The sequence below is a fragment of the Artibeus jamaicensis genome, unplaced genomic scaffold (assembly GCF_021234435.1).
Source record: "Artibeus jamaicensis isolate MK-2021 breed Jamaican fruit bat unplaced genomic scaffold, CSHL_Jam_final scaffold_833, whole genome shotgun sequence".
Lineage (NCBI taxonomy): Eukaryota > Metazoa > Chordata > Mammalia > Chiroptera > Phyllostomidae > Artibeus > Artibeus jamaicensis.
In genome coordinates, this window is record NW_026522056.1 from 5850193 (window position 1) to 5873232 (window position 23040).

The 23040-nt window shown below is 56.9% G+C and overlaps 2 protein-coding genes across 9 annotated transcripts in view; both read left to right on the forward strand.

Annotated features, from left to right (window-relative positions):
• ANK1 (ankyrin 1) overlaps positions 1 to 14994 on the forward strand; it is a 188365-nt gene extending 173371 nt beyond the window's left edge. For 2 of the 8 annotated variants that reach the window (XM_053659948.1, XM_053659951.1), the window contains exons 40-44: positions 871 to 1168; positions 5320 to 5403; positions 6435 to 6575; positions 6829 to 6960; positions 12459 to 14994. In XM_053659948.1, coding sequence (XP_053515923.1) covers positions 871 to 1168; positions 5320 to 5403; positions 6435 to 6575; positions 6829 to 6927 — 622 coding nt within the window. In that variant the 3' untranslated portion in view covers positions 6928 to 6960; positions 12459 to 14994. Of the gene's footprint in view, positions 1 to 870; positions 1169 to 4280; positions 4694 to 5319; positions 5404 to 6434; positions 6576 to 6828; positions 6961 to 12458 lie in introns of those variants that run through there. The other 6 variants (XM_053659950.1, XM_037142506.2, XM_053659949.1 and 3 more) reach the window with 6 other exon arrangements.
• Positions 14995 to 17385: 2391 nt separating this feature from the next.
• NKX6-3 (NK6 homeobox 3) lies at positions 17386 to 21386 on the forward strand. Its single transcript, XM_037142479.2, has 3 exons — positions 17386 to 17767; positions 19610 to 19779; positions 21147 to 21386. The coding sequence occupies exons 1-3, from the start codon at positions 17386 to 17388 to the stop codon at positions 21384 to 21386; spliced, it is 792 nt and encodes a 263-aa protein (XP_036998374.1).
• Positions 21387 to 23040: the final 1654 nt, after the last annotated feature.

Here is a 23040-nt window from a genome sequence, read left to right on the forward strand (position 1 = left end):
AGCTGGCAGTGGCATGGGCCGGGGCTGCAGCCGCAGAGGTGGGGAGAAGTGGCCATGTTCAGGCTATTTCCTGAGAGTGGAACAAAGGTGCCATTCGCTGCAGTGGGGAGACTGGGTGCAACAGGTCCGGGGAGAAGGTCGTAAGTGTGCATTTGACCTCACGGTCCTCGAGACGCCTGTTAGAAATCCAGAGCAGAGATGAGGAGGAGGCAGCCACACACCTGCGATCCAAGGAAGAGGTGCTGGAGGTGGATCTCTGGGTGTGAGGAGCATCCGGATGGGGTGGAAAACCGTGGGCTGCACGACTCCCTGAGGAAGCAGAAGTACATAGAGCTGAGGCCTGAGAACTGAGCCCTGAGAACTGAGCCCTGGGGTGCTCCGGTGTTGAGAAGTCAGAGAGGTTTGGAGGAACCCACAAAGGGCACTGGAAAAGAGTGACCAGAGAGGCAGTGTGGGGACCAGGCAAATCCGGTGACCCAGGGTCCCCAGAGGAACCTTTCCTGGGGAGAGCGCTGAGCACTGAGCCGTGGCCTGGAGGGGGGCGGGGCAGGATGAGCTGACGGACATGGTGGTCCCCTGACTGGGTCTTCAGTGTGAGCCTAGGTCCTTGGGGTCCCAGAGTGGGGCTGTCCATGCAAAGGGAGGGAACAGTGGCACTGGCACCTGTAGCCTTCTCCTCCTGGACAGCACAGATGGCCCCTTTGTAGCTCTCTGGGCAGGACAGTCACCTGTGTGGTTGCACATGCTCTGCTAACCCTTGGGTGGGCTGTACAGGCTGTGTCCTGGCTGAGCCAGGGCTCTGGAGGGGCGGGTATCTGAAAGCAGAGACCGAAGGGTGACCAGGTGCCTTTCTGTCTTCCTGGGCCCCAGACTGCAGGACTGGGAAGGGGAAGGCTCCATCGTCTCGTACCTGCAAGATGCTGCACAAGGTTCCTGGCAGGAGGAGGTCACGCGAGGCCCACGCTCATTCCAGAGAACAGTCACCACTGTCAAAGTGCTGGAGCCCAGTGGGACACAGGAGTACGAGAAGGTCCTGGTGGCTGCTGCTGAGCATACCCAGCCAGCGCAGCCTGAGGCCGAGAGCGAGCAGGCTGGCCGGGAACGAAGGCGACCAGACCTCCGAGAGTGGGCACAGGAGGCAGAGCACACCTTCTCCGAGGTGGTAAAGGTGAGGACCCTGCACCAGCGCCAGAGGCGCCCGAGGCCCAGGCAACCTCCCATTCACTCAGCCCAGAGCTGAGCAGGTTCATTTTCTTTAGAAATTGTGGTGATGACTTTACTTTTCCTACAAGCTTCCTTGGCCTTAGTCTACCGCCCTGACCCCTGCTGCCGGAGGGACGGGCTGACCTGAGTGGGGCTCCTGAGTGTCCAGGCACAGCCCACACTGTCACCAACCTCACAACTACCCCGGCTCTCAGAGGTCATTTCAATCTGGCCACTGATGGTTGAGCAACTTGCCCAAGGTCACAGGGTCAGAAGTGGGCTTTGAGTCAGGCCTGGCTGGCCCCAAGGCCATGGTTCCTGTTGGGTTCCTTTCTCCATCACCTTTTGGGAAGGGTTCAGAGCCGAGAGAACTGGGTGTCGGCTCACACTGGTCCTTCCATGGTCTGTGTGGCTGTGGACAAGCCGCTTTCTTCTCGGCACCTTGGCTTCTCACTGGTAGACGAGGAGCCAGCGGGCGGACAGGAGTGAATGGATTATCTCCAGGGGTCGCTGGGGCGAGCTCTGTGATTCTGCCAGTGGGCCCACCGCAGGGGAGCGGGAGGAGGGTGGGACGCTCGCTCTCCTCTCTCCTCCAGGTTCGGGCCACTCCCTTCGTCGCCCTCCCTCCGTCCCTTTCGGTTTGTCCCACCGAACTGTTTTTGTTTATTCATGTTTATCTCCATGACCCATTTTACTCTCTCGCCCCTCCCCATCCCCATAGGCATCCATTTTAATGTGGTTTTTGAAAAAAGTTCTATTATGAAAAATTTCAGATAAATACAAAACAGAATATCACATTGCCTTTCTGTGCACACTTCGCCGGGCCAGTCTCATCTCGTCTGTACCCCACTCCGCTCTCGCCCCCACCCCCACGGTATGACGTGGAAGCAAATCCCAGACATCTTACTGATGCGTCTTTTTAATCTATGAGTTCTTATAAAATCTGCGTCGCTGTTCTGTGCCTTTGTATTCTCCACGTGTGTGCAAATGGTACGTTCTCGGTCTCCTTCGGCTTCTTACTGTTCGGCCGGCACCGGTTCCTCATCCGGGAAGGGCTTTCCTCCTCCATGTCCATCTGCTGCTTTCTTCTCTTCTCTCCCCACGCCCCCTCTGAAATCGTCCTAGCAGGCACTTCTGGGGACTGCAGGACTCGGCTGCCCTGCAACGGCCCTGGGCTGTTAAGGCACTGCTGACTGTTAAAGCTGCTAGGAATTAAATCGGGTTTTATTTAGAATGTGTCCTTGCCAAGTATGTGTCTCGGACAGGACAGGCGGCTGTGTCCGTTTTTAACCCCAGCCCACCCCTGTGCATTTTTTGCCATCAAGCTGTTCCTTGGTTCGCACTTCTGCTGCTCCCATAGCAAGAGCTTGGCCCAGAGCATGAGAGCTCTTAACCGGGTTTGGACTCCTGACTGCCCGGGAAAGAGGAAGATACCATTCTGCAGTCAGACTGGGGGAGGGGAGACTGGGGAGAAAGCAGGACCACCGCAGAGGATCGAGGGAGCAGCCTTCTGGGTCATTTGGTCCCACTGCCTCATTAAAAGTGAGGAAACTGAGGCCCAAGGTGGCCGATGGCATCGGTCTGCAGGGTCACACAGGGAACCAGTGTCCGAGCTGGGACAGTCCAGATCTCCTCTTCTCCCCGGGGGAGTGTGTGTGTGGGGCGGGGCGCGGAGCATACACAACGCCTCCGCAGCCTCGGGCAAGATTGGATGGTGTGGGTGAGCGGCTGACCTAATCACCTGACAGGACCCCAGTGGGGGGCAATGAGCGCCATTTAAGGTGCTGGTTTGCAAAGTATCCATTTGCTGGTATTTCCGGTGAATCTCTGAAAATGGTGACAGAGAGATAGAGAGATGCCCCGTAATTTGGGGCGTGGGAGGCGGGACTGAAACGCCTGCATGGCAGCCAGTCCTCCCCCGAGGACCCGAGGGAAACACCTGAAGCTGGACTCTGTGGCTGGGCCAGAACCGAACCTGCTGTGGCTTCTGTTTTTCCAGTGCTTTCTTACTGAGAGGAGGCAGCGAAATCTGACTCTTTATTTACTTACTCTTTCACTAGGCAAGTTGCCTGACCTCTTGGCGCCTCCTTTTCCTTTGTGGAAGGTGATAGAATCTGCCCAAGTTGGTGGGCGAAGTGCATGGGGGGCAGTGCCTGCAGAGCAGGGGGCACTGCAGGAAGTGTTTGCTGTTCCTGCTCATGGCGGCAGCACTTACCAGCCCTGTGATCTGCACAGCACTCTCGAGAACGGGGCAGGGAGAGCACTTGAATCCATCCTATTGGACAGACGAGGAAACTGAGGCCCAGGGGAGGTGCCCAGCTTTCCCTTGTTGGGTCCCAGGTCTTTGTTCTCTCTGCCACGTGGGCTGCTGCTCAAGGAGGAACAGCCTGATCCCGAAAGTGGAATTCCTTTCAGCCACAGCTGCTGCGGCTGCATTTGTGAATCAGCTCTGGAAGGGCGAGTTTCATGTGTGCGTCCTTCCTGTTCCTCGTGGGCGGGCGCTGACAGCGGCCTGGGAAGAGCCTTTGAGGACAGGCCTGAAATAAACACACCCGTTACCCGCTTACGCTCAGGGCTGCGTGCCCAGGAGAGGGGCTGATGGGAAGGAACGGCGCGGGCCCTGACACCTGTGCCGGACCCCGCTGCCCTGGGTCCGAGCACGTCACTCATCCCAGGGCTATTTTTGAAGTGAACCCTTCACTCTCCAGGGCATCAGCTGGTTCCCCACGAGAGGGGTGAATGTCATTCTGACCACGGGCAGGAGCAGCCCAGGGAACACACAAGGAGCGGCATTCCCCGGGTGCCTTATTTTCTGGAGTCCCTGAATGGGAAAGTTTCCCTGGGCAGAACTGCCCCTAGTTCCCTTGGGGGCAGGCAGGCAGGAAAGGTGAGGGGCTGTGGCCCTCTTCAAGCTCTCCATGGGGTGGGGGAGGGTCTCTCACCGTGACTTTGACGTGAGCTTTCAGTGCCCAGGACATGCACACCTGCCGGCCTCCTTCTAGCCCAGTTGGACAACCCCAGCAGCTGGTTTGGAAGCTAAAATTATCAGAGGCTGACGTCACCCAGGCATGAGGGCAGAGCCTGGGGCTGCTCAGCAGGAGGACACTCCTGCGGGCAGAGAGGCCGGTCAGAGTCCTGCCCAGAAACCGAGGAGTGAGAATGGAAGGGGTCCCACGGGGACTCAGGGGTGCAAGAAGAGAATGAGAGGTCGGAGCTCTGCCGCAGCCAGGGCCCTGGCTCCCCTGGTCCCCGGAGGGCCGGCCTGGTGAGGATGTGGACTTTCATCACCCAGCTCCTGGTCACCTTAGTGCTGCTGGGCTTCTTCCTGGTCAGCTGCCAGAATGTGATGCACATTTTTAAGGGCTCGCTGTGCTTTGTGCTAAAGCACATCCACCAGGAACTGGACAAGGAGCTGGGGGAGAATGAGGCCCTGAGCGATGACGAGGAGACCATCTCCACCAGGGTAATCCGTCGTCGGGTCCTCTTGAAGGTAATCGCCAGACAGGAGGCAGGGCTGGGGCTGAAGACAGCGCCGGAGGCCGGGGCTCCGGGACAGAGGGCACAGTGCTGTGATGTGTGTAAGGGGGTCTGGGCCAAGGTGCCAGACTCCGGGTCAGGAGACGTGTTGGAAGAGAAGGGACAGGAGGGCCTAGGGGACAGGCCCTCTGTGATGGCTAAGGAAGCTCAGCTCTGGGACTTGGCGGGCCTGTTCTCATCCTGCTTCTGTCCTCAAGTTACACCAGTGTCTGTGGAAGGGTGTTCTTCACTGTAAAGTGCTGTAGGAATATAAATTAGGTGCCTCTCTTACTCCCTCAGGGTCCCCTCCGTGAAACTTGCATAATTGCCCATTTTGCCTGCTGCCTGGTACTGTTGTGGGGACAAGAACACACAGCCCTTGCAAGCTCGGGGCTCCATCCTGTCCTCGGTCCCCATGGCCCCACTGGGTGCCTCTCACACTCGGAGAGACTGGCTTGGCTGCCCCTATGTGTTGAGTTGGAGTTTCCTGCTGGGGTGGGGATTGTCGGACTGTGACTCTTGCTGCTGCTGCTGCTCCTTTGATCCTGTTTCCAAACTCCTGCCTATCAATCTTGACATTCTCCCTTTCTCTGATTGCAGGGGAATGAGCTTCAGAATATTCCAGGGGAGCAGGTGACTGAGGAGCAATTCACAGATGAGCAGGGCAACATTGTCACCAAGAAGGTGGGTACAGAGAGTCCCCTGAGCTGGGGGGGAGGCAGGAGAAGCAAAGGCTAAAAAGGCAGGCAGTGCACTTGCCTTCCTGGTGGCTGCCCTAACCAAGGGGTAAACATGGCTTAGACCGGTCAATTTGGGTGCCAGGAGCTCTTGTCTTCTGTGATCTGGACACGACATTCCTTGCGGCCACTTTACCTGATTCAGCCTGAACTGAGTTCCCACTACACGGTTCCAGAAGGACTCACCCGCAGGGATCAGCCCGGCTCGGTCCTATGATGCCCAGCCCAGAAAAGGGCTGTAAGACAGCAGTGTGGTGGTGTTCAGCCTGTCCCTAGCCTCTTAAATTAAAAAAGATGTGGAAATGCATTGAATTGGTAGCAGATTTTAATACACTAGACATGAAGTTACCTATCAAGGATTGGGCACCATGCTGGGTGCAGGCAGAAAGGAGAAGAAGGAGCAAAAGGAAGACCTTGCATGTGCCCACCTACGGTGTTGCTCACCCCATGATGGAGCAGCCCCCTCATGTCTGTCTTTCCTTCTGCATGCGAGCTTCCTGCAGGCAGGGATTGTGTCTTGTTTAAGTTTTCATCCCCCACTCCTAGCACATGGTAGGTGCTAACAGTTGTTAGAATATTTGGATGAATGAATAAGGGAGAGGTGGGTTGAATCAAATTACTATAGATGGAAAAGCAATGTCCTCGGCCCTCGGGAGCTACAGACATAGGAGGAAGATAAACAGTATAAACTTCCATTGCTACCAAAAAGCAGAGGAAACGCTGTGGGCTGGACAGAAGTTATACATGGACCAACCTCGGTCGTTAAAAACCTGCTGAGACCCCTCTGCAAATTCTAGTCCCGCCGAGGCTGTCCAGGGCGAGTGTTTCCGCGCAGTGATGGGAATGAGAGACCTGTCCCTGTTCTTGCCACTTTGGGACAAAGGCTGCCTCCCCCTCAACACCATCCCCAGGGACTTGCTCTTTTCAAGCTCTGTCTTTATGGCTTCACCAGCCCCTTCTCCTTTCCTTCTCTTCCAGATCATTCGCAAGGTGGTTCGGCAGATAGACTCATCTGGTGCCGATGACACCCAGGAGCACGAGGAGGTGATTGTTGAGGGTCCCCCTGAAGACCCTAGGGAGTTGGAAGCTGATATTGATCACTTTATGAAACACATCAAGGTACTGCGGTGGCCGCGGCCTCTGAGGCCCTCACTCTTCCGAGTGGCCTGGCGCCTGTACCTGCTGCTCACCTCTGCGCCAGCCCACTCTGGATCTCAGTCTGCACCGTGCTGACCTTCTGGGGCTCCCCCTCGAGCCCTCCTCCCTCCCCTGTTTCCACTGCCTCCAAATGGTGCCTTTCATGCTCTCGCCTACTTGTTGCCGGTCTCTCTGTGCGATCTGTCCTGTATTCTGTCTCTGCTGCTGTCTCCAGGTGGAGCTGAGAGGGAGCAGCCTGCAGCCAGACCTGCTAGAGGGCAGGAAGGGGGCTCAGATAGTGAAGCGGGCAAGCCTGAAAAGGGGGAAACAGTGATCCCGAGCACCTCCCTCTATGGCCTCTTTGGAGGTAACACAGTCTTTCTGCATCCGTTCTGCATGGCTTGGTCTTCACGGAGTGGCTGGTTCTGGCAATGGCTGCTCCCATCCTCTCCCCGCCCCTCTGCTCAGCATGATGCAGGATGAACAGCTGTGGCCCCAAGGCATAGATTCTCATCTCCCCACCTTCTAACTGTGCCTCTGAGTCTCGATTTCCTCTTCAAGAAAACAGAGTCATCAATATCCCCTGACCTCTCAGGAAGTGCAAAAATACAGAGTTGAAAAGTGTGTGGATGAGTGAAAGTGCTTGGTAATCTCAGTAGTCATATTATCTTGGAAACCAAGCAACGGGATCTGGAGGATGAGGACAGGGCGTCAGAGAGGGGACCTGAGTCTGTCTAGGCTGTGCTGTGCCAACCCATGTGCCCAGGAAGAGCTCCAACAGTGACAGACTTAGAACTGTGCTGTCCCTTGAACCCGGAACCCTTTGGAAGTCCCCATCAACAGAAGGCTTCCATTCTCCTCAATGTTCCTTAAAACCTGTCGCTCCCCCACTTTCCTGGAAAGGGCAAAGTGAACAGGCCCCAGGGGTGCATGGTGTTTTCCCTACAAGTCAGGAGGGCTGTGCGGGAGCATGTGTGAGTACGCATGGGGCAGTGGGGCTGAGAAGCGGGGCGTGCGGTGATGTGTAGCAAAGGAGACGCAGCGGCAGGGGCTCTCCAGCGGGCCACGCGGTGCTGGGGGCTTCGGCGGCCAGCTCTGACCTCGTCCTCCCTGAGGGATCCTGTACTGAGCTGCCCCGAGGCTCTTCACTGCGCCCAACTCGGGGCAGCTCAGTACAGGATGCATCGGGGTGGGAGTCCGCAGGAAGAGAGGAAGCACTGTGGTCCCAGCGCAGCACTGACCGAGTTGTTGCCATTTTTTAAACCCCCAGGGCCTGGCTCTGGGCTGAGCGGCAAGCCAGCTCCGGCTTTCTGCATTCAGCACAAAGCAGGGCTGCTGCCTCCGCTCCCCAACCACCAGAAGTGCTGACTCTGGGCTTCCCAACATACCTCAGCACTTGGGCAAAAGAGAGGACTGGCAGATCCAGTTATGGGATAAAATTAGACCTGACTCCTCAGCAGCTTAAGGAGGTCACAGTGTTAACCCTGGGACTGCCAGGGGGTCCCACCAGGCTGCTGGTTTAGGAGATTAGCTATGACCAGTCCTGAAAATAGTCCAAAAGTGCACATAATTAGAAAAAGCGGAGAGTGGAAGCAAAAGTACACTCCTTAGCCCTATGTTCCTTATGGTAGCAGCGGCGACAGCAGCAACAGCAGCAGCAGCAGCAGCAGCAGGGGCTTTAAATTTCAGCTTCTGTTTGCCTGGGCTGCTCCTGGCATTCTGGAGCAGGGGAGAAGCAGCCCAGAAGCCAGCCTGGGTAGGGCAGAACCTAGGGACTTTTATTTTCTAATTTTTTGTAGATGATCTCACTGCACCACCCACATGGCAGGTGGGTCCAGACCACTGAGCTTGGGTATCAGGAATACAGGCCAGCCTGCCTCCAGCACAGTGCTGGGGCTTCTGCCAAGAAAAGGCCAGGGAAGCGTGAGGTGGGCACAGCAGTGAGGGAGCCGGTGATGAGGCAGACACCAGCCTGGGTCCCAAAGAGCCAGCAAGGCAGGCTGCAGAGAAGACGGTGAAGGGAGGTCCTTCATACTACAACGAATTCAGCCTTCGTGATTTGTGGGCTTCATACTTGCAGATTCATCCACTAACCCAGGTTTATTTTAACCCTCGAACCAACACAGCAGTTCCGTGGTCACTCACGGACGCATGCGCAGTGGTGAGAATTGGAGCCGCCCTGCGTGCATGTGCCCAGCCGAGGTCAGACGAGGCGCCGGCCCCAGTTTCAGCTCTCAGACCGCAAACAAGGGTCTTTGTGTGGTCTGTCTGGTGCCACAGGTGGATTGCTTGATTGATTGATTTTATTTTGGAGCTGTCTGTTGGTGATTTCACTGTTTTGGCCTCCCAGGGTAGTGCTGGAAGAGCTGTCTTGTGTTCCTAAGTGCAGGAAGGCTGTGATGTGCCTCCGGAGAAACGACATGTGTTCGATACCCTTGATTCAGACGTGAGTTAGAGCACCGTGGGCCATGCGCTCGGGGTTAACGAGGCAATGATACGTGTCACAGAAGGTGCCTTTAAACAGAGGACACACACAGAACACGGCTAACACAAATGCTGTGAACAGAGGCTGGCAGGAACCTGACGCTGCGTTTTCCTTAGGAGCAATGGCTCCGTGTTGGCTAATCCAGTGTTGGTGGCGGCTTTTTAGAACACTACTGCAGGTAACGAGAATCAACCGCATGGATTTCAAAAAGGGTGAAAGCTGGGGCTTGGGAGTCTAGATGGAAGACCCGGCTCCTCCAGTTTGCAGGTTGTATTACCTTACGCAAGTCATTTACGGGCCCTGAGCTTCCTCCTCCTGGAGGAAGACTGAAAATAGCCCCTTGCAAGTGCAGGCTACACCCCAATAGAAAGGTTTGAAGAGAATCCTGGCAGCCGTGAGAACCGTTGTGAAGGGCAGAGAGCACGTGTATCCTGGCGCTCAGTCAGTTGCAGCTCTTATTTGTAGTATATACGGGGGCAAGGCGGCGGACCTCTGAAGCCTTGGGTCCTTGGCCAGAAAATAGCAATGGCACGGGTATTCCCCCCACAGGGCGGTTACGGTGATCGATGAGTTTATGTTTGTAAAGGGCTTGGGACATTGTCAAGTTCTAATCCACCGTTGCTCAGAGTGCTTCCCACATCCCTGCAACTCAGTCTTCTGAGAGCCTAGTTAAAATGCAGATTCCTGGGCTTTGCCCCAGACCTACTGAATGAAAATTCTGGAACTCTGCCTTCTGCATCCGTTGCACCAGCGGTTTTTATGCACATGGAAGAGTTATGATGACTGATCGTGGTTTTCCCTTACCAGCCTCCTAGAGGTGATGGGGCACAGTTGCAGGCTTTGGAGTTAAAGGTGAACTGAAAGGCGTGACGGTTATAGTTTGTTCAGAGCTGTGGAACTCCCCCCAGAAGGCAGAACACCCCCACCTCCAGTGAGGACAGAATAGACCCCAACTACCCCTTCTGCTGTCCCCACAATCACTCCCACCTGGGGGAGGATTGGGCCTCTGAGCCCTGGAGGCTGTGGGAGGGGTGCTGCCTGGTAGTTTTTAGGAAGCTAGATAATCGCTGTTTGGGTGAGGCCTGGTTGTTGGAGGCGGACAGTGACAGCTGGTGAGTTCCACTTTGTGCCCGAGTATTTGGGTCTGAGAACAAGGGTGTCCACGCTGTCAGAGCCACCGCAAGGCAGGGAGTGGCTGGAGGGCTGTGGGCAGCAGCTGGCACCGGCTCCGGTTCTTGGCAGCCCTCTGCATCTGTTTAGCTCCACCTCCTGGGGACTCCCTGAAAGCTGCAGCATGAAGAGGCTGCTGGGTTTGGTTTTGTTTTGTTTTCCGATTTAACAGACACTCTCCATTCAGACATGGTGGTTGCAGGTCTTGTGTTACTTCTGACTATAGAGTATTTTATTAAGGTTAAAACTTAACAATCTCATTGGGAAGGGGCGGGAGGCAGGGGGTTGTGTTTTATTTGGCTGTTGGAAGTGGCAGTCCACCCTCGCTCCCAGACGTTGCAGGTGCACTGGAGTCTGGTGCTGGGGAGAGGAAGAAGCCAGAGACACCGGACAGGAGGTGGGAAGGCACAGACAGGTGAATCGAGGAAAAGACCCTGCCCAGCACAGCCATGAGGAGCGGCAGGGGCATTTTCTGTTCTCTCTGTGGGGTGAGACCTTCCTCAAGGGACGGCCCGGGGAAGAGCTGCAGGGCTGGGAGAGATGCTGGATGCAGCCGGGAGACGGCCACTCCCACATGCCCCTGCAGCTGCTCGGGTGCCCCAGCTGGACCTGCCACTGCTCCTCTCGGAGTCCCAGTTCACCCTAAGAGGAAATGAGCAGTGACCACCGAGCAGTCTCTTAGCCTTGAACTTTCTCCCTTGCTCCCTGTCTGGGCAGAACAGTGGGTGAGAAATGGTAGCCTGTCTTCCCCAGCCTCACGACTTTAGGCCTCTCATTGGAGGTGCGCTTCGCACTGAGGCAGGCAGCATGGGGACCAGCTGGAGGGGCGAGGCCCGCTGTTGTCCTCGGAGAACTCACCCTGTCGCTGGGGGAAGAGTGCAGACACGGAACGGGTGAAATGGGCCACGGACAGCAGCACTCCCAGAGGGCCCATTTAGAGTTACACCCATATACCGCTCACTGTTCGGAGCACTTTGTATGTCTTCAGCTCTTTTATTTAAAAAAAAAATTCATTTATTTACTTATTAGAAAGAGGGGAAGGGAGGGAGAAAGAGAGGAAGAGAAACACTGATGTGAGAAAGAAATATTGATTGGTTGCCTCTCATATCTGCCCCCGACTAGGGACCGAACCAGAAACCTAAGCATGTGCCCTGACCGGGAATTGAACTGGAGACCCTTTGTACCTTTTACTTTGTGGGACAATGCCCAGCCACACCCAGCCACACCCAGCCACACCAGTCCCAGTTCTTTAGCTCTTTTAAATATTGCAACAATCTGAAAAGCTGCTCTCCTTTTATAGCAGTGGAAACCAAGTCACAGAGACAGTCCCTAATGTGACCGCGGTCACACAGCAGGAAATTGGCCAAAATGGGATATGAACTCAGGCAGTCTGGTTTCAGAGTTCATGCTCTTAACCCGACGGCACGTAACTGCTCTGTATGAAAGGCAGTGACAGGAGGGAAGAGTTTCCAGAGCCGTGAGGAGGGAAACAAGAGTGAGCTGGAGTTATAGGAACACTTTGTGGAGGACAGGTCTGGAGGGTGGTGGGCAGAACTTCAGCAGGGAGGAGAACCGTGGCGTCCCAGCCGAGAGGGCCATGATCACAGGCAGAGAGCTAGGGAGCTGTGGACCTAGGCAGAAGAAGCACTGTGATCCCTTGAAGCCATGAGCTCCTGAGGCCATGATCTTGTCGGCTCCATCTCCAGGACCCCAGGGCTGGTGCACAGCAGACTCCAGTGCACGTTGGCTGAGCTGAACTGAGAAGGTGGGGAGGGTGCTGCTGCCTAGCCTAGCCCCTCTCTTGGCACAAGCCTGGCTCTTGATCATGGCCCCTTTCGTAGGTACACGATCTACTCATGGGGATTTCTTCCCAAGCATCAGAGCCTCCTGCCTCTTCCCTGAGAACAGAGCACCCACACAGGAGGGTTTTCTGGGGGATCATCCACATGGTAGGGAGCTAGTCCAGGCCAGGTCAGCCACCTCTGAGAGGCAGCCTTGGGGCTGGGAAGGGGGATAAGGATGGCTGGTAATTCAGGAAGGTCAGGGGCTCTGCGCTCAACACCTTTCTGCTCATCACCTTGCTTGCAGAAGCTGCTTTTCCTGAATCAGATCCTACCTGAGCAACCAGCACAAAACTCGGTATCTGGGGGTTTTGCTGGGAGCTGCACCTTTAAATTCTAAGTGTCTCCTTCTCTCTTTGTGTCCCTCAGGATCACACCTCGACACCCAACCCTTGAACTCCACACACTCCGCCATGCACACAGGAGGAGAGCTGGACGGGAGGGCCGCAGTGTTCCTCTAGGTGACACGGCCTGACCTTCGGAAGGGACTTCCTTTAGTCTCACAATCGCATGAACGACTGACTGCAGACGCATGACCTACAGTGCTCAATCCTGCCTCTAGCGACAGCTGACAGCGGATCTCTGTCGGGAATCAGGACAAAAGCAGCGAGGGTGGGGGGAGAGAGAGAGAGAGGGATAGAAAGCAAGCTCAAGAGAGCGCACGAACACAGAAGTGAACAAGGGCTCTTTGTGGCTGGGGATGATATATTTTTTTAAATCATTTTAATTTTGACTTGTTACAGGGTACTTATTTTTTTCAACCTCATCTGTAAGAAATCCATGTGGGCTTTCTGGAAAGAAAAAAAAATGAGAACTAAGCGTGAAATCAGTTCAGCACCTTAATCCCATGTCCTCACCTGCCAGCCTTCCCTGCCCACACATACCTCCATTCCACTGGTGACAGTCTCCTCCCCCCACAGTGGGCGCCCCCCCCCAACGCTCTACACCACACTGAGGACACACACAGGCACCTCTCCCCTCTACTCAGTATACACACAGATTTTACTGTGATGTCGAAGCTGTATAGAATTTCCTGTGGATAAACTGAATTTTTTTATGTTGTGTCTCCCTCCCTCCCTCTCTCTCTCTCTCTCTGCCAGTTTCAGTATTAATCATCTTCCAATGGAAAAATCATTACCTTAGAGTGCATTCGGGGTTCCTTGTGCTAGGGACTTAAGAATCTGAAGTGAGGACCCCAGGCTTAGCTGTAGGGCTCAGAGGGAGCCAGTGCCCCATCTGAAAGGGTCTTCTCTCTCAGTTGGTGGCGGTCCCAGGGTTGCACCAGCATGTTCAATAGAGAAGAGGTTTTTCTATACCTTCAAGCACTTCTATCATAGTCTGTGTTCAAAGTGTAAACTGTACAGTAATCAGCCTTGTGTATATGAAAAATAATAAATACTATGCAAACCAATAGAAACACTTTAGCAGTATGTGCAAAGCACTAACAGCTCAGCTCCTGAGGACTTCTCCAAGCTGCGGGAGAAGGAGCTACAGCCTGTCTTTCAGTGAAAGAGGAAGGGAGTAGGGATGGTGAGTGTATCTGCGGGTTCTCAGAAGTCGGCCACAACCCCCGAGGTCTCCCAGAGCGAACTTGGTGCTCTAAGTCCAGGCAGCCCGCAGGATGGGGGGCCCAGGCTGGGCAGCCTCAGCGCTCCGGCCCTGACCGAGTCCCTGCGGCCCGCCAGGAGAGGCGGGGGAAGGGCCACTCCTGACAAGCCCAGGGGAGCGAACGCGGGAGGAGGGGAGCGCAGCTGACCTTCAGGAGGCGGAGGCGAGGAAGGCGTCCCCCACCCCCAGGCCAGGCCCCGGGTCAGAGCAGGAAGGAAACAGACAGCTGGCTGTTCCTCGCCTCGGTGCCACCAGGGAAGAGCCTTAAAGTTACACTAGAGCCTCCAGCAGAGGGAGGCCCGAATCAGCACAATCCGGCCCCGCCCTGCGCGGCGGGCGCCCTCCAGGGCCAGAGAGAGACTGGCAGGCTCTGCTGGCTGTCACGGAGCCACTGTTCGTGGGTGTCCAGTCACCTTCCTCCCTGCCACTCTTCTGACGTGTCCTCAGAACACATTCACACCTTCCAAGTAGCACAGAAGCTCCCTCAGTGTCATAGCGCCCAAGGCCCGGTGCCTGTCGCCGGCTGCACAGGTCCCGGAGGCACGGGGCGTGCGGACAGCGCAGCCCAGCGGGAAATCCGGGCACTGCGGAGTCCCCGTCCGGCCTAGGCGCTCCTGTGGGTCTGGGCGGATTCGCTTTTGCTTTCGGAGTGGCCGGCCTGGCAGGCGAAGGCCAAGCTAGTGGCCTCAGGCCCCCCAGGGCTGTGCCTGAGCAAGTGCGGCCTGATCGGCCCCCTGTGGGGCAGGAGCGCAGGGCTGCTCGGCTGCTGGCGGTGAGGCTCGGCTGGAGCACACACCGGATCCCGGGCTTCCCGCGACCGGCCCCTCGGCCCCAGGAAGACCGGCGCAGGGCCCGCCCCCCGCCCGGATCCTGTACCTTCCCGCCCTGCGCCTCGGCTGCAGCCGCCCCCAGTAGCCCCTCGCAGAGCCCCGCGCGACCCACGACCCCAGCCTATGCTTTGGCACCTTCCGCTCCGTAAGGCATGGCTGCTTGGCCCCGCCGCCCGGCCCCCCGGCGGCATGGCTGCCCGCTGCGGTTGCTAGTAGGAGCTGTTAGGGGAGGAGTTTGGGGTCTCCACACGATGCCTAGAGAATGCTGCAGTCTGCACATTAGACGCTTTTTAGACGTTTTGGAATTACCTTGATTTTTCTAATTGTTATGAAAATAAATCTTTTCTTGACTCTCTCCCACATGCTCTGTAATCGGGAGAGAATTCTCCTTGCCCACTCTGATGTATAGACCATTCTCCCTACACCAGCTGAACAAATGTCAAAATTAATAAAGAAACTGACCCATGGCACAGGGTTCCATCTGTACTTTTTGGCTCGTCCTTGGGGGGTTTGAGGTGCTGAGGCAGGAGTGAAACCTGGGGTTGGGACCAGTGGAGGTGACCACACACGTCAGGAGAAGTTCCCCAGCCCCTGAGATGGTAGAGCAGATTTCTGTCCCACCTGTGATTACCATGAGATGGGGGCAAGTCCAAGGTGGGAGGAGAAACCACAAGCCGCCGAGCCCACAGCTGGCATGTGCTCACACGGACCCCCTGGCGCTCCCAGTGAAGGCAGCTGGCCTTGGCACCCAGTGCCATTCAAAGCTGAAGAACCTTTGAGAAAACCACCCTGTTTCTAGAAATTAGTTCCTAACACTGCATGCAGGGCTGGCCATCAAGCTGGCCTCAGTTTCCTCATATGTTAAATGGGGGAATGAATTAAGCCCTTGTTAAAATTTCTTCAGTGTGTTATCCCAAGATCCCAAAACATGAGTGCCTTTGCCAAGCATGACATTAAATAAGAAGAAATCATTTGCTGCAGCTTTTCTTCCCCAGAAGTTCTCATCGCTGCTGGATGACAAAGTCACAGTTGCAGGGTCCCAGGAATACGCCCAGCCCTCGCTCTGAAGCTCCTCTCTCAGTTTCAGAAAAGCCACCAGACCAAGGGGCCAGCCTGGGCTGTGCAACCGCGTGGCCCAGAGGGTTTTGAAAGTACAGGTTCAGAATCACAGCAGCCTGGATGGGGCTGAGGGACAACCCCGGGATTCAGAATTAGGATTCTCCAAATAGCAGCTTGGTAGCACAGCCAGCTCAGATAGATGAGAACCTTTTTACTTGTTTTCAATCCAAACTTCTAGAAACACAATGTCCACAACGCAGCCTTTGTGAGGTCTTTCTTGCATTAAACTACATTTGCACTACAGAGAATGTGGCTCAGAGAGCCAAGGAGCTCCCAGACTGGTCAGGATAGGTGTTGGCACTGCTGGCAGAGGAGGGACAAAAGTCCACTTTTCTGGCTCTCACTATTTTTCCTGCCATTTTGCCTGTTCAGGCCAGTGGCATGCTGATTACCATTTAAAAACCCATAAAACAAAAACTTCAAGAAAGGATGCTGCCCCATACAGAAATGACCCGTTACTTACCACTATTTCACCATTTGTAAAATGAACGCCCCTAGAAAAGCCTTGTATATTGTAAAAAGTCAGTAGGGGAAAAAAGGGCATGTGGGTGCTCCGAGATTCAATCTAGTTTCATCCATCAAAAATTCACTGAGCACCAACTAAGTGCTCAGGAAGAGGAACCACTGCTGAATCAACAGCCATCAAAGATTTGCAAGCCAGACAGAATACAGCAATTGCCCCAGCAAAGGCACAAAGGTTTCCTTGGTGGGGGAGGATGGGAGGACCGAGGGGAGCAGGGCAGGTCGCCCAGAGGCAGAGGCAGGAAGGGCACACAGCCAGTGTGCCCAGAGCTGCCCCGGTGTGCCTGGTAGGCTCCCAGCCCCAGGCTCTCAGGCCAGTCGCAGGGATGTGCATTCCCCCTCCCCAAAGCCCAGCCCCCCAACTTACCCATCCCGGCGTGGAGGAGGCAGGTAGGCATCCCCACTCGGATCGCACACTCCCACGGAGGCTTGGGCATCTGCACACCAAGCCCTGACTGAGCACCTCAGGACAGTGACCCCTGAGTGGGGTCTCCTTGCCCTCAGGGGAGCAGCTGAAAGAACTGGGACTGACTGCCAGCAGCGGCCGCAGGAGCCTCCAGGACCCCTCACCCGCCCACCTTTTTCTTAGATGCTGGACTGAAGGGACCAGGAGCAGGTGGCCCCTCTGAGAATGAACAGAGCTTCCAGAGTGCGTTCTCTCTCTCTTTCACACACACACACACACACACACACACACACACACACACAGGCTGATTTTACAGTCTATCTTTCAAAGTGCAATTTGTCTACGAAAAGCCAATGTGAGGCCCATGTGGATTTCAACCAATGGGGATGCGGCTGGTGCCTCTCAGCCAGTCTCTGGTCTGTATTCTAATGGGCCCTATCTTTATCAGGGAAATGTTGCTTCTCTGAACTTAAAACTTCTTATGAAGGGTCCCCAGCCTCAGAGGCAGAGGAGGGGTCTGAGCTGAGGCGTAGGGGGCTGCCTTTCTCCAGACTGGCAGGGAGAGAGGGACAGGGTGCCGGGAGGCCTCTCACCTGTCCCGCAGCACCTGACTTCCGAGCAGCTGACGTGGGTGCCAGTCCCTAGGCAGGAGCTGGGCCGATGCCTTAGGTAGGAGGGGCGGTCTGGGGCTTGGGCCGCTTCTGACCTTTCAAACCTGCCATGGGATTCTGGGCCAGAGCGCAGGGTCTCGGGATTTAGGGGCCTGCATTTGGGCTTGCTGCCTTCCCTCACTCACCCTGACCCGAGAAACATGGAGTCTAACCTGCAAGGGACATTCCTGCTGAACAACGCGCCGCTGGCTCAGTTCTCGGAGATGAAGGCGCCCATGTGCCAGTACTCCGTGCAGAACTCCTTCTACAAGCTCAGCCCCCCAGGGCTGGGCCCCCAGCTGGCCGCCGGGACCCCCCACGGCATCACAGACATCCTGAGCAGGCCCGTGGCTACGCCGAACAGCAGCCTGCTCTCCGGCTACCCCCATGTGGCCGGCTTTGGTGGACTGGGCTCCCAGGGCGTCTACTATAGCCCCCAGGTGGGAAATTTTTCCAAGGCTGGGAACGAGTACCCCACCCGGACCCGGAACTGCTGGGCAGATACGGGCCAGGACTGGCGAGGCGGGCGGCAGTGCGGCAACAGTGAGTACAGGGAGCCCCGGATCAGGGAGGAAGAGGGTCTGAGGGGACACTCACATGGGGCCCACCTGTCCTCCGCCTCCATCAGACAGCCCGAAGCTCAGACACTGGGGCCCATCTCTCTGCTGGCCTCAGAGCAGGAGGCTTCCCTCCACACACCGCCCCATCTCGCTTGGACAGGGCACCTTCCCCCCACTTTTCACCCCTTACCAGCTGCCACCTCAGCTGCCCTTTTAGGAAACCTGGGCGTCTCTAAGTCTGGGGAGGACCACGTTGCCCACTGGTGGAGGGTCCAGCTGGCAGCTCACCTCCCTTCTCCCCCCAGAAACCACGTCTTCATCCCAAGTGGGCAAATGCTGTCTCCAGGGAGATGTTGCCACAGCTTCACTTTCCCGGGGAGCCCACTCACGCCCTGACGCCTCTGAGGGACTCAGAATGCACACTGACTCCACCTGCCTCACCTGCCACCGAGGGGGCTGGTTCCTGCTGTCCTCCTCAAGCTTGATGTTATAGTAGCAGCGACAACTGCTTAGACCCAGGAGCAGCTAGCTACTCAGCTGTAGCTGCGGTGGGAGCTCCCCTCACCCTCCCCAACCCCAAACCTGTGTACAGAGAAGTGGCCCGTGATGCTGGTTCTCGGGGGCCGGAGGAGGGGCAGGACACCCACAGAGAGGCGAGGCTCCCTGGGGGACAGGGAGAGTGACAGTGGCTACGGTGGACAGTGACCTGTGCCACGAAGGCCCTGTCTAGCTGAGGCCAGGGCAGGGGCAGGGGGGGCCTCCATTCTGGTCTGAACACGGGGCTGCCCATGGCGACGGGGCCTCCGTCTTGGCACTGCTCCAAGTGGTCCCACTGCCTCTCGCCCCCCACCCGACCTGAAACACAGCAAGTTCCCCAGGGGTGACCCATCTCTTGGCATTTATTTTATGAACTAGTTTGGGGGATGATTTGGGCCTCAGGCGGTCTCTCCCTCTCAACTCCCCCACCCTCATCTCCCCCCAGCCCACACCAAACACACACCTTCTCCACACCCCTGCTCTTCAATCTTGGTGCCCATGCACACACAGGAAAATGTCTAAGCAAGTCAGTGGCTGAATTAACACAGGAAGAGAGGACTGAGGGTGACCGTCTCTCCGGAGGTCTCTTCCCCTTTCTGTGCCCTGGTGCCCTCATCTGTAACATGAGGGGACAGGGCACAGGCCATCAGGATGCTCCGAACACTGCCCGGCAGGTGGGCATTCTGCTTACCCTGACCCCCGCCACCTTCCTCCTAACCAGCTGCCTTGGCTGGGTGCAGGACCAGGTCTTGAGCCTCAGCGACTATACTCTACAGTGTGGATGACTCCCAGGCCTGCTGATGGGCCGGACAGTAGCTTGGGGCTTAAGGCTCTGGTTTCTGGAGACCTGGGAAGTGGGACCCCAAGAACAAGGAAGTCAGGAGGGAAGAATTCTCTGGCTCCTCGGATCCTGATTGTTGGTGGAAGGGTCCTAATCCATTTTGTGCTGTCCCTGAGACCAAGGGGAAAGTCCTCTCGCCCCTGTGGGGAAGGCAGCACGGCTGAGTAGAAAGAGGCATGGGTCCCAGGTGGGTCCTCAGCTCCCTCTGTCTCTAAGCAGCTGTAACCTGGAGCAGGTGCCTTCTCAGCAGGTGTCTGCCCACCTAGACAGAGGTCATGGCCACTATTATCAGATTGTCAGGAATGCTGCTCATTTGAGAGATGTCCTGACCCACCCACCTCTAACCTCAGTGGCTTCTCCGTAGGAGGGAGCTCGCCCTGGGGGACAGGCAGGGCAGGGCTGAACCCCACTCACCCTGCTAACCTCACTTGTCCTTCCTCCCGCCAGCCCCGGACCCCCTGAGCGACAGCATCCACAAGAAAAAGCACACTCGGCCCACCTTCACAGGGCACCAGATCTTTGCCCTGGAGAAGACCTTTGAGCAGACCAAGTACTTGGCTGGCCCTGAGAGGGCAAGGCTGGCGTACTCCCTGGGGATGACTGAGTCGCAGGTCAAGGTGAGTACAGACGGAGCAGGTGCCTACGGGTGGTGAGGAGCCTGAGGACAGGGTGCCACCACGTGGGAGAGAGGCAGCCCTCCCCGCTCCAGTGAGAGGCCTCCTGCCGCTCGCGCCCTGCCTGCCCGCCCACACCCAGAGACTGCCGGTTACCTTAGCCCAAAGACGACCGACTGCAGAGAATAAGCCATAGTTTGAGGTTTGCACCTCGTTTAACCCTCACAGCACCCTGAAGGTGGGTTTGACAGGTGAAAGGGCAGTCTCAGCCGAGCCTCCAGCTCACGGTCCCCTGGGTGGTGAGTGCGAAGCTGGGAGTCAGACCCAGATTTGCGGGCCTCCAGCCCCGTGCTTTCCCGGCCTCCGCACAGTCTGGGCCAGCAATTTCTGGAGCTGATGGCAGCTTCCAACCCACATCAGAAGTCAGCCTCTGGGCCAGGGGAGGACAGGCTTCAGGCTTGTGCCAATAGCTGAAAAGGGAGCTGGCCTTGGTTTGCCGAACTTTAACACCTTCTCTTCCCCACGCCCATCCGAACTTCATTCAGATGGGCTACGGGACATAAGAAGCCTCGGAGATCCACGCAAGGGTCACCCTCAGGCTGCTGCACCTGCCAGAGCCTGAACGCAGTAACCGGGCCGCCACTTCCTCAGGCTCCTGGGGACAACTTCGGCAACTTTGATGCTAGGTCTCTCCGAAGGGACTTTGGGTGCAGGGACACCGGAGAAGAAGCCTTGAGCTATACTGGAACCGCCCAGCTCCGTGATGTAGTGACAGGTTTAAGAGGAAAGGGAAGTGCAGGGCAAGGTCGGGACGCAGGTCTGGGCTCTGCTCGGCCGGGATCCCAGCCCCTGACGTCTGCAGGCTCCTGGTCTGCTGCAGAATCGAAGTGGAAGGAGACGACGCGGCTCTTTTACATGTTTTTCTGCGTTAGGTACTTTTCTGCGCTCTTCAAGTACCTCAAGCATTGAAAACATACTATTTTATAATTAAGGGGAAATTTCTAATGAAGTTCGGTGAGGGGTCGTGGAGCTAAAAGGGGGCGACGCTCCAGCGCCTGCTGCTGGGCCCCTCCCCCCCGGGCATCTCAGCGTCTTCTACGCAACTGCCCCGATGGCGAACTGGAGGGAAGATCGACCCCGGGAGGGTTACGGCTCGGCCGAAAGGGCTGCTCACTCACCACGTTTATGTTTTTATTGGCCCCTCCCCTAAAAAAGGGTCGTGCGAATATCGCAGCCTACTCTATTACTGAGCCACTTGTTCGCTATAAAAGCAAGGGTCGGGTGTCCTTGCCACGGAGGGGGTCTTCCTGCTCAAAAGGGGCCCTGCGCGTGCTGTGAGTGCCTGACCCTCGGCGTCCCTGTCACTGCAGGTGTGGTTCCAGAACCGAAGGACCAAGTGGCGGAAGAAGAGCGCCCTGGAGCCCTCGTCCTCCACGCCCCGGGCCCCGGGCAGCGCCGGCGCGGGCGGGGACCGCGCGGCCTCGGAGAACGAGGACGACGAGTACAACAAGCCGCTGGACCCCGACTCGGACGACGAGAAGATCCGGCTGCTGCTCCGCAAGCACCGCGCCGCCTTCTCGGTGCTCAGCCTGGGCGCGCACAGCGTCTGACGCCGGGCCCGCCTGGCCCGCCTGGCCCGCCAGCTGCGTCTCCGGGGGACGCCTGCAGCCCCCTCCCCTCCCCGCTGCTGGGCCGACTCGGGGCACTGCGCTGACCTGAGGGCTGCGGAGGAGGAAGAGGAGAAGGGAGGGGAGGGGAGTGGGAGGAGGAGGCGGACACAGACGTGGTGGTGGAGAAGGCCAGCCTGGCTGAGGCAGGAGGGAGCAAAGGGGAGCCCCAAATTGGTCCCGAGACCTGGCGCCCTCTCTTCCATCCTGCACCTCCGGGGGCCGGGCCTTGACCTGCCAGCTCTGCAGATTGTTAAGTGCACAGGTAGATGAAAACGATCACTTTGCAGCCAGGAAACTGGCTGTGGGGTCCCAGATATGCCCCTGTGATCCAGCCCTGGGGGCTTCCTCCAAGGAGGCAGCTGGCCTGGACGAGGGACTCCCTGCTGCACTGAGAGCTGGGAAACCAGGGCCCTGGGCCCAGGGTAGCTACTGGCTAAAAGAATGACGGCGTACCCAGACCTTGGCGTGGGAAGGATCCCGCTTGGAGGGCCAGAGCCCAATATATAACCCAGGCCGGAGGAAAACCACTTCAGGAAGGGCAGGTGGGTCCCAGCCAAGAAGTAACACCCATGACACCCAAACTCAAGGATCACACCCCCGGAGAGAACAGTCCTCGTGGCCACCTTTCTTTTTTTTTGCCCTGGGTGGAAATGCCCCAGACAAGGAGAGACAAGAAGCCCCCACTGCTGGGAAAGACGAAGTTGTAGGCAGAGGCAGAGAAAAGATGAAACTCCTAGTGGCCGAAGTTGCACACCAGCGCCACCCACCTGGGCTTTCCTGGGTGTAGATGCAAGGACCACCCAGAGAGAGGGGAGGACAGTGGGGCTGGGAGGAACCTCAGAGTTCCCGCTCCTCCAACTCCGGTGCCCACCAGGGAAGGGCGAGGCCTCTGCAGTGGGGAGCTGAGCCAGGGCTTGCGCTGGGACCCCGGCCTTTCATTTCCTTGGACCCCCTGTGGCACTGGAGCTGAAGCTTCCTGGCACTGGCCAGCAGGGTGGGGCTTTTCTTCCCAGGAGATTTGGAGCTACAGGCTGGTGGGAGGGCTGGGGGAGGAGGGTGGAGCTGACCAGATAAACGCAGCCCAAAATGGACCAAGCGTTTGCCCATCTTTACTGGCTTTAAAAAAAATAAAAAGTAAAAATAAAAGTCCCGGAAACCTCCTCATGGCTCCCGTGCGTCTGTAAAACTGGCTGCGGAGTCCTAGCTGTGCCCGATGTGAGGGGCCGTCCCTGAGGGCACGCCCAGGATCCCAGGGGGATACAGGGGCTCCGGGAGTCCCAGAGCTCTGCCTGACGTTGGTCAACTGAAGCCTCATCGGTGTATGCCAGGCACTGTGAAGGGTGCTGAGAGACCACGAGGAGTTATTGGGGTCCCTGACCTCCAGGACGTCATAGCCCAGTGGGGGGAGTGTTTGGGGAACTAGATACCACAGGAAAAGAGAATGGGGGAGGAGAGAAAAAAACACCAACATTAACTGAGCACCTACTCATTGCTCCCATGGTGAAAGCTTGATTAGCCCATTTGACCCCACAAGGAACCTAGGAAGGAGGGACTGTCCTCGCTGTATTGAATGAGAAACCTGGGGCTCAGAGAG